This window comes from Leptonychotes weddellii, unplaced genomic scaffold (genome assembly GCF_054177405.1).
Source record: "Leptonychotes weddellii isolate Sample4059 unplaced genomic scaffold, ASM5417740v2 HiC_scaffold_4842, whole genome shotgun sequence".
NCBI classification, from domain to species: domain Eukaryota; kingdom Metazoa; phylum Chordata; class Mammalia; order Carnivora; family Phocidae; genus Leptonychotes; species Leptonychotes weddellii.
The window spans coordinates 1,513-11,425 of NW_028015637.1; the positions used below are offsets into that span (position 1 = coordinate 1,513).

At 51.9% G+C, this 9,913-nt stretch overlaps 1 protein-coding gene across 1 annotated transcript; it reads left to right on the plus strand.

Moving 5' to 3' along the window:
* The first annotated feature begins 1,186 nt into the window (after nucleotides 1-1,186).
* Nucleotides 1,187-9,907, plus strand: LOC145719492 (serine/threonine-protein phosphatase 6 regulatory subunit 2-like). The gene is made up of 6 exons (XM_081810984.1): nucleotides 1,187-2,056; nucleotides 3,426-3,491; nucleotides 5,348-5,460; nucleotides 5,848-5,961; nucleotides 7,399-7,525; nucleotides 8,510-9,907. The coding sequence occupies exons 1-6, from the start codon at nucleotides 1,991-1,993 to the stop codon at nucleotides 8,879-8,881; spliced, it is 858 nt and encodes a 285-aa protein (XP_081667110.1). The 5' UTR covers nucleotides 1,187-1,990; the 3' UTR covers nucleotides 8,882-9,907.
* Nucleotides 9,908-9,913: the final 6 nt, after the last annotated feature.

Here is a 9,913-nt window from a genome sequence, read left to right on the forward strand (position 1 = left end):
CAGTTTTGTCAATGGTGACATTTTATAAAACACTAGTAGAACATCACTGCGGGACATTGATATTTATACAACCCACTGATCTTACACATTTGTTTGGTTTTGCTTGTAGTTGTGTGTGTGTGTATTAAGTTCTATACTGTTTATCATCTGTATAGGTTCATGTATCTACCATTACAGTTGGATCCTGAACGGTTCCAAAACAACAAGAGTCTGGGGCGCCTGGGTGGCTCAGATGGTTAAGCGTCTGCCTTCAGCTCAGGGCATGGGTCCTGGGTCCTGGGATCAAGCCCCGAGTTGGGCTCTGTGCTCAGCGGGAAGCCTGCTTCTCCTTCTCCCTCTCCCTGCCTGTCTGCTTACTTGTGATCTCTCACTCTCTTTCTGTCAAACAAATAAATAAAATCTTAAAAAAAAAAAAAAAAAAAAACCAACAAGGGTCTTTTGTGTTGCCCATTTGTAGCCACTCCCACCTTCCTCCCACCTCTGCCTCTTCACCCATCCCTAGCCCCTGGCACTAATCTGTTTCCATTTCTAAAATCTGTAGTACATTCCTTGTTCTTGCAGAGTGGTGTTCCATGGGGTAGATGGACCAGGTGTTTCACCAGTCATGTGTTCATGTACATCTAGGGTGATTCCAGATTTTGGTGATTATCAGTAAAGCTGATATTCTGACAGTTTATCTTTCTGTTCTTTTGTTTTATCTGTGTACAGGATCATATCATCTGTGATTAATGACAATTTTATTTTGTCCTTTATAATTCTTACACCTTTTATCTCTTTTTTTGCCTGATTGCATTGGCTAGAACCTTTAGTACAATGTTGAATCGAAGTGGTGATATTGGGCCTCCTTGTTTTATTTATTACCTGAGAAGAAAAGCTTTTGACATCTTATAGTTAAGTATGATGTTTGTTGTGGGGTGTTTATAGATACTTTTTAATCAGAAATAAGGGAATTTTCTTTATTCCTAGTCTTTTTAGTTTATAACATAAATGGTTGTTGAAATTTATCAAATGTTTTTACTCTCTTGGGGGCATCTGGGTGGCTCAGCCGGTTAAGCGTCTGCCTTCAGCTCAGGTCATGATCCCGGGGTCCTGGGATTGAGTCCCATGTGGGGCTCCCTGCTCCGTGGGGACCCTGCTTTTCCCTCTCCCTCTGCCCCTCTCCCTCTCTCTCAAATAAGTAAGTAAAATCTTTAAAAAAATGTTTTTACTCTCTATTGAGTTGATCATAGAATTTTTCTTTTCTGTTCTGTTAGCAGGCAAATACCACTGATTGTTTTTCTAATGTTAAACTAGCCTTGGTTTCATGGTATGCACCCACGTGGTTGTGGTGCGTTATGGTTTCTTTCATGTGCTGAATTTTTGCATCTGTGATCATCAGTGAGATTGGCTTAATTTGCCTTTCTCATAATGCCCTTATCAGGTGTTTAGAATCAAAATTTTATGTTCTTATATAATGATTTGGGGCGTATTCTTTCATCTTACGTTCCCTGGATGAGTGTATATAAGATTGGAATTATTTTTCTTTAAATGTTTGGTAGAATTCAATGGAAAGGTCATTAGAGCCTGGAGTTTTTTCTTTTCTTTTTTTGAATGGGCTCCATGCGGTACCGGATGAGCAGTCCGGAGCAGCTTCGTGCACAGCCCTTCTCTCAGGGTATTTGTGACATATTAGCATAAAGCCCCCTACCGTGCAGCAAACCTCCATCAGCCCAGGGGCCTCATAGGGTCCCCACCACTGCCTCATGGGACTTCCCTGTGCTCAGGTCTCTGCTGTCCTTGGAGAGGTCTTTCTTACAACTTTTTCTAGGTTTTTCCATAATTTATGCTCTGTATAATTGAAAATTCATCTTTCTCATGTGAGTTCTTAGGGGCAGCGTCTCATTGGTTGTCAGGCTTGTCAGGGTGTGTTTGATTTCAGGTGATTCAGTTCTTGAAGAGGAAGCACGGGTTCATCAGCCTGGTGTTGAAGCACATCGGCACCTCGGCCCTCATGGACCTGCTGCTGCGCCTCGTCAGCTGCGTGGAGCCGGCTGGGCTCCGGCAGGACGTCCTGCATGTGAGTGTGTGGGCCCCTTCCTCCCCAGGGCCCTGTCCCTGTCCGCCGGTGCTCTGCAGGCTCTCTGAGTGCACAGTGAGTGCCTGGCTCAGGGAGGCCAGAGTTGGGTGAGGGAGCTCAGAGAACGTGGGAAGGTCAGCACCCCAGGCTTTCCATCCCACGTGACTTTCTCCCTGTGGGGTCGTCAGGGGCTCTTGTCAGGCTTGTACTTGAGCCTGGGCCTGGGCCTGCAGTCGGCACCTTTTCTGCTGTACTGCCTCAGTCTACCCAGAAGCAAAGAGCAGAGTGTTCCTTTCCCCCTGACACTCTGGCCTCTCCCGCTCTGTGAAGAAGCAGAAGAGGGCTTTCCTCACCGCCCCCCAGGTCCTGGTGCCCCTGTGGCCTCAGAGCAGGAGTTCTGTCAGGTCCTGGCTTTATGAGGAAGGCATTAGCTGGCGGGTTCCATGCAGTGAAAACAGTAAAGACCAAAGCAGGCCTGTTTTTTGTCCCAGGGTCTGTGAATGTGTCTGTCCTGACAGGCTCCCAGTAAGAGGAGTGCTCGTAGCTCCCTGAGGGCTTTCCCAGAAAAGAGGAGGATTCTCATCTCAAAGAAACCAGGAAATCAGTGCTGGATAAGCTGTTCACTGTCGTTGGGCAGGTTTTGTTTGTAATGCAATTTAAAATAAAGCACTGGTCCTTCTTGCCCATTTTCCAGCTCCTGGCGTCAGGTGAGGCATCATCTAGGTGGCACTTCGCACCCTTAGGTTCATTATGGAGCTGCCTCCCACAAAGACTTCATCACGACAGCTGACGTTAGGCAGTGAGTGCAGCATAAACATCAGCTGTTAACGGCAGGAGGCTCGCATAAGCTCGATGCTGAGCAGCCACGGAGGCAGATCTTCCAGTCTGGGATAAGGAAGTGCACTGGTCTCCCCTGGGCGCCCACCGCCTTTGTGCCTTGAACGGTGCTGGGCACTCAGTCCTCCCAGCACTCCTGCAGCTGCACCAGGCCTCTGTGCTTCTCCTGCTCTTGGAAAGGCCCTGTTGCCACAGAGAGCGGAGCATAGCTGGGCTCCACGTGCAGCCAGGCTCTGCACTGCGGGGAGAGCCCCAGCTCCAGCCCCTTCTGTCTTCTGAGATATCCTGAAGACGGTATGTTTAAGAGTCTGGCACTGGGACAGGCGGACCATGGTTCTCTCCTTCACTGAGTTTGGGTCACTCCAGAATTTGATGACGATTTTTTCTTTCTGGGTCTGGGTGGACACACATTGTTGGGCAAAGACTCTCTGTCTCCGGAACCTGGCTCGTGGATTTCTTCGCACCAAATGACTTCCCTTCTGTTGAGTTAGACATGAACAGTGTCATTGACAGGCCTCTTTTTCCCTTTCAGTGGCTTAATGAAGAGAAGATCATCCAGAGACTCGTGGAATTGATCCATCCGAGTCAGGATGAAGATGTGAGTATAGCTCCCACGGAGCCCGCCTTCTATAGAGCCCCCCACTCGGGGCTATTGGAGAATGCTCTCTGCTGCTCTGGGGGCAAGTTGCTCCTTTCCTCAGATGAGGACCAGTTAGACACTTTACCTCCTTTAATCAAGCACTGACTTCTAGACTATTTCTTTTCAGTAAAAAAATAAAACTACATTTTATAAAAAAACAACGAAGCTGAATTAGTTATCTCATCTCTGGCTGAGTAACAAATTAAAACTTAGTTGCTTATAACAGAAAGTATTTTTTATTTCCGTTTCTATGAGTCAGGGACATGGACATGGCTTAGTGGGTGCTCTGCCTAGGGTCTGTCACAAGACTGTGGTCATGTCAGGGCTCAGCAGGGGAGGGCCCGCTTCCAGGGTCACCCGTGGCTCAGCAGGACTCCGTTCCTTGAGGGCGCTGGACCTATCCACAGGGCAGCTCTTGGTGCTGCTGGCTTCCATTGGAGTGAGCGAGACGGAAGTCATTCTTCTGCAAACTCATCTTAGAAGGGACAGTCTGGGACACCTGGGTGGCTCAGTCGGTTGGGCATCTGCCTTCGGCTCAGGTCATGATCTCGGGGTCCCGGGATCAAGCCCCACATCGGGCTCCCTGCTCAGTGGGGAGCCTGCTTCTCCCTCTGCCCCTCCCTCCACTTGTGCACTCTCTCTCAGATAAATAAAATCTTTTTTTTTTTTTTTTAAAGGGACAGTCTGCACTGTGGCTGTATTCTGCTCTCTTGAAGGGAGTGGCTGGGTCCAGCCCATGCTTGAGGAAGTGGGATTTACGAGGGCATGAGCTCTGGGAGGAAGGCCCCCCTGCCCATGTAGAAGCATGCAGGATGGCAGTGGGGCTTCCCTCTTGGCCCCCTGCCCGCTCCCTGCAGGAGTCACTGTTGAGAGTTTGGAGTATATCCTGATAAGCCTTTTTCGATGCATGACAAAACTAAACACGGTTGCTTGCCCTCAGCAGTTGGAGAACAGTGGTGCCGACTGTGTCTGAGCCTTTGCTGCGGCCTGGCCACGCTGTTTTCTGTTCCTGTCTGTCCCCGGGGCTGTCAGACAGCTGGGCAAGGGGGCCTGTGCTCCCGACTGAGGAGGGTGGGTGCCCCTCCACTAGCATGAACCCTGTGGCCTGACTGGCCTGCTCCCCAGCCCAGAGGCAGGGGTGAGGCCCCAGGGACCTCCGGGCTGCTTTCATTTCTTCCTAAAATAGTCGTGCACGCACTTCCTTTAGCCCAAAGTTCCCACAGCGTGCATGTGAGGGCTGTGTGTTTTGATGCTCCCGGCAAGGAGCCAGGGGATATTTCTCTCTAGTCAGTTCATCTGCATCACTAAACACCCCACATTGTTGGAAGTGCACTGTCCAGATTTTCACCGGTTAAGGATTAGTGTTGCCCTAGAAGAGTCGAGGCCTCCTGCTTTCTCTATAGCATCTTGCCTGTTTCCATTAGCTTCCAGGACTCATTCTGAATGTTACCAGCTATGATTTAATACTTAATATTTTAAATATGAATTTAAAACACAGTGTCAGTAACGTGGTCACATATGCAGCATATCTCAAAATGGCTCAAGGGATGGAGCAATGTCTGTGTGGTGTATTTGACCCTTGAGAGAGCCCCATTTGGACTTTGGGGGATAGTTCAGTTCATCCAGAAGGTCTGACCAGACTTGCATCCTGACACCAGAAAGGCCAACCAGGCAGCTCTGAAATGGACTGGTTTAGAGAGTCCAGTGTCCTTCCAAGAACTGAGCAGTGGGGTAGCTCCCACTGTCCGGGAGGCAGCTCTGCTGGACTTTCTCCTCAACCCTGAGGGGAGTGCGGCATCTCCTTTTCCTTCCAGAGACAGTCCAACGCCTCTCAGACCCTCTGTGACATCATCAGGCTGGGCAGAGAGCAGGGCGGTCAGCTGCAGGAGGCTCCGGAGCCCGACCCCCTCCTCACAGTGCTGGAGTCGTGAGTGCTGGCTGTGTTGCGGGTGCCTGCCTGGGTGGGTGCAGGGTCTTTCTGCGTCCTTAGGAGGTCTCCACGCCCTGCTCTGCGCACTGGCAGATGCTGCCGCCTCCGATTCAGATTCTGACAAGCTGGCTATGAAATACCACATCCAGTTAACTTGCTAGAGCTGTTTCTCACGGGGAGGGGCTCCAGGGGTCTCCTGCCAGGTCCAGTGACTTGTGACCAGCAGGGGCAGGAGGTCGTGAGAGCCCTGGGTGCCTGGCCTGGAGCCTGAGCAAAGCCCCTCTGAGTCTTAGGGTGTCCCTCCTCCACGGAGGGGAGAGACAGTCCTTTGGGCTTCAGGCGGTGCGTCTGCTCCAGCAGCAGTGAGCTCTGTGTGTCTGACAGGCAGGAGTGCGTGGAGCAGCTTCTGAAGAACATGTTTGACGGAGACCAGACTGAGAGCTGCCTCGTTAGTGGGACTCAGGTGTTACTTACCTTGTTGGAGACAAGGCGGGCTGGGTGAGTGTCTTGCGTGAGTGAGTGCTGAGTGTGACGAGTGGCTGGATGTGTGGTGGTTTTCATAAATTGTTAATTATGTAAGTAATCACATGGGTAGACTCTCCTTGTTGAAAAGGTAAACGTATGGCTCCTTTGACCTTTGGCATCCATCATGTTCCCGCCCCAGTCCGAAGGCACCGAGGGTCACCAGCTTCCAGAGTGTTCATAGATGTGTCTGTGGAATAGGTGTGGCCAGTGAGTTTCCCTGCGGACTGTCCCAGCGTGTGGGGTGTGTGTATGGTGTGCGTGCCCCTGCGTGGGGCGTGAAGTGTGCGCGTGTGTGCGTCTGTCTGTTCTACTCTGTCCCCTCGTGTACGGTGGTGGTGGCCTGTCTCCTGGGCTGACTAGTTCTCTTATTTCCTTGTTCTGGAGGGAGCTTCGTCGAAGCCCCAGCATTGATAAACTGGACTTAACAGCAACAACAAAAGAACAAGAAAATGACAAGAAATTGAGTTAATGTTGGTAGTGAGATTATTAGCAGTTTTTCTTTCTCTCTAGGACCCAGTACGTATCTATTAGTTTATTACCTAAAACTAGAATGATGGTGCAGTCATTGTTTACTCTAGTTAGGCCACCAGAATATTGATTGTTTGCATCTTTGTGAACCCAGGAAGCCTGGTCCTTTTCTGTAGGAAGTGGGGGCTCTTCTGAGGGCCTTTCCCAGCCTTGGCTGTGGTGAAGGGACAGCATGAAAATGACACATAAAACAGAGATGAGGGGCACCTGGGTGGCTCAGTCAGTTAAGCGTCCCACTCTTGGTTTTGGCTCAGGTCATGATCTCAGGATCCTGGGGTCCAGCCCCGTGTTGGGGGGGGTGGTGTCCACGCTCAGCGAGGAGTCTGCTTGGGATTCTTTCTTCTTCCCTCTCCCTCTGCTCCTCCCCCCACTTGCACTCTTTCTCTAAAATAGATAAATAAAATCTTAAAAAAAAAAACCAAAACACCCAAAACAGAGATGAGCCAGCTGATTCTCTTTTTTATTCTTTTTTTGTATTTAAAATGTTTTTCTATAATGGTCACATATTACTCTTATAACTGAAAAAAATTATTTATATGAAGATCTCTGAGAAATTAGTTGGAAAAAGCCGGAGGGACAGTGTGGAGTCCTGTCTCCTGTTTCTCAGCCAAGGAGTGGGAACCATGGTGGCTATTTCCAAAACAAGGGGAGGGGGTCGGAGATGGTCCAGGGAGCGAGAGGTGCCGTCAGCCTGACGGGGGCGAGGGGCCTGCCCTTGGCCATCACCTGGGAGCATTTTCTAAAGGCCAGTGGTGCCTTTCTCTTCTCTCTGTACCAGTCACCAAACCACCCTTGAGCCGATGACTGGAGGAGTTGGGGGGCGAGGTGAGACAGAGGATGGGGCGCATCCCGCGTGTCTCCATCTGCTGTCCTCGTCCACAGGACAGAGGGCTTGGTGGACTCCTTTTCTCAGGGACGGGAAGGGCTGTGTACTGTCAGCAGCGGTGTACTGCACGGCATTGAGCCACGGCTGAAGGACTTCCACCAGCTTCTGCTCAGCCCGCCGAAGGTAGGTGACCCTGACCAGCTATTAGGGACCCATGCAGCCATTGTAGGCAGGATGGTTTGCAAGCAGAGGACCCTACTCCCCAACTTGAGAACCACCGGGCAGATGCCAGAGCATGTTTTCACACCCTCATCTGCTGAGTATCCATCTCTGCTCTGAGGTAAGGCCTAGGGGTTGGACATTTTGCAGCCCCCCCGCCCCATGACTCTTGTGCTCTGAAATAGGGGTCATCTGAGAGCCGTTTACCAAGTTGAGGTCTGGCCTCCAAGTCAGGGACACCAGGCCAGGGGTCAGGGAGGGTCCCAGGGGAGCCCTTTGCTCAGCTCAGCAGCTCTGGGCAGCACTTGGGTCATGCGGAGAAGGGCTCAGTCGCTTAGCCGCCATCCGGTCTCAGTCACGGCCCCCTTTCCCTTTCCTGGGTGCTTCTTAGTACCCACCGTGATTTACTGCACAGCTTATTTTATTTATCAACTTACCGTCTGCCTCTCCCACTAGAAAGTGAGCTTCATGCAGGTAGGGATTCTGGAACATTTGGTTAACGAGAAGGTGGACACGTCATGCTGCCATGCATGGGGTCAGGAAACACCTGCGTCCAGTGTGACAAGGCCACTGTTACCCGTGTCCTCTGAGAGTCTTCGTGGGGTTAGCTCAGGGTCCTGAGAGAGCTGGCCCCATCTTGCACATGTCTCATGAGCTGAGGGGCACATCTCTTTGCCTGGTTTGCTGAGACCAGACAGCCCTGGGCTTCTTGGGGCAGTGGACCACCATTGCTTGCTGTTTTGTGAGGCCCTGAGGGGAGTGGTGGGGCTCCTAACCCCGCTGACCCCTCGCTTCCTCTTGCAGGCAGTGCTGCCCTGACCAGCCTCCACACACACGTCCCACGCCTCCCCAGGCTGGGCCCCTTCGAGCAGCTAGCACCAGAGCTAAGAGGAGCCAGCAGTGGTCATGCTGGTTGCAAGGCTCTAACTGGGTGGTGCTTCTTTGTAGAAAACAGCAATCCTGACCACCATCGGCGTGCTGGAGGAGCCTCTGGGGAACGCCCGTCTGCACAGTGCCCGCCTCACAGCCGCGCTGCTGCACACAAACACGCCCAGCATCAACCAGGAGCTCTGCCGGCTCAACACCATGGGTTTGCTGCTGGTGAGCGGGCGGGGCCGTCTGCGTGGCCATCTGGTCTGCAGCAGGTGGGCAGACCGGGCAGTGTCCGTCAGAGGCAGGCCCTGGACCTCAGCATACGCACAGGGGTCTGCCCGAGGGGAGGCTTCGGTTCTCTCCCGGAACAGGTACAGTCTGTGCCCAGAGACTACTTCCTGGATCCGTGCCGGGCCTGACGGCACTGTTGCCGCTGAAGCACGCTGAGTAACAGTGGGACAGGCCTTGCCGTAGGCTCGTGCAGAATTGGTCTGGAGGCACAGGGCAGATCTCTAATCCAGTTTGAGGGAGTGGGGAAATGACGGTCCATCTCCTTTCTGCCTTCTGCCGAAGATAGAACTTTCATTATAGCTCTTCAACATAAAGCGTTCTAGGATAGCAGCTCCTGGTCACCCACTGTGGAAGGTCACCCTAGCAGTTCTTGCCCAAGCCAGGGGGAAATGGCCCTCTCCTCCGCAGATGCCTCTCAGTTGCCCCCAGGACAGCCTTGGGGCCTGAGGGAGAGGGGCAGGCAGGCAGGGCCGGCTGTGGGCAGCTGCTGTGGACGGAGGGTGCTGACAGGGTGGGGCATCACCCTAGGTGTCAGCCATGGGTAGATGCAGTCTCCAGTCTTGTCTTCTGCCTTTCTGTAGGGCCTCTGCTCCCAAAGAGCTGAAGTCTTCTAACATTTGAATCCTTATCCCAGGAGGAGCCAGCCTTGGGACTAGGCCTGAAGTACTATTGGTTTCTTCCAGTGTTTGGACCGTGAGCCCAGATACGGATCAGGGGGTTCAGTTAGAAAAGGCCTCCTTTCCTTTTCCTTCTCTCTCACCCCTCTTCCGTCTCTATCACCCCTCTTTCTGCTTTTATTTTACTGTGGGAAAATATATATAACCTAAAATTTACCATTTTTATGATTTTTAAGTGTACAGTTCAGTGGCATTAAGTACCTTCACGATGTTATATGACCATCACCACTGTCTTTTTCTGGAACTTTCTCATCTTCTCAAACAGGAACTGACCAGTAAGCAGTCTATCCCCACAGCCCCCTCCCCGGCCCCGCCGTCTGCTCTCTGTCCCCCTGGGTCTGACCACTGCAGGTGCCTCCTAGAAGTGGAACCAGACAGGATTTGTCCTTCTGGGTCTGGCTTGTTTCAGCACAGTGTCCTCAGCGCTCCCCCGGGTCGTGGCAGGTGTCAGCAGGCTGAGTACTACTCCACGATGCCGATGGCCACATTTTGTCTGTCCCTCCGGCCGGCG

Coding starts and splice junctions, on each gene's coding strand:
- LOC145719492 (XM_081810984.1), top strand. CDS start 1,991: ATGGACCTGCTGCTGCGCCTCGTCAGCTGCGTGGAGCCGGCTGGGCTC. Junction 3,492..5,347: donor ATCCGAGTCAGGATGAAGAT/GTGAGTATAGCT, acceptor TTTTCCTTCCAG/AGACAGTCCAACGCCTCTCA. Junction 5,962..7,398: donor TTGGAGACAAGGCGGGCTGG/GTGAGTGTCTTG, acceptor CCTCGTCCACAG/GACAGAGGGCTTGGTGGACT.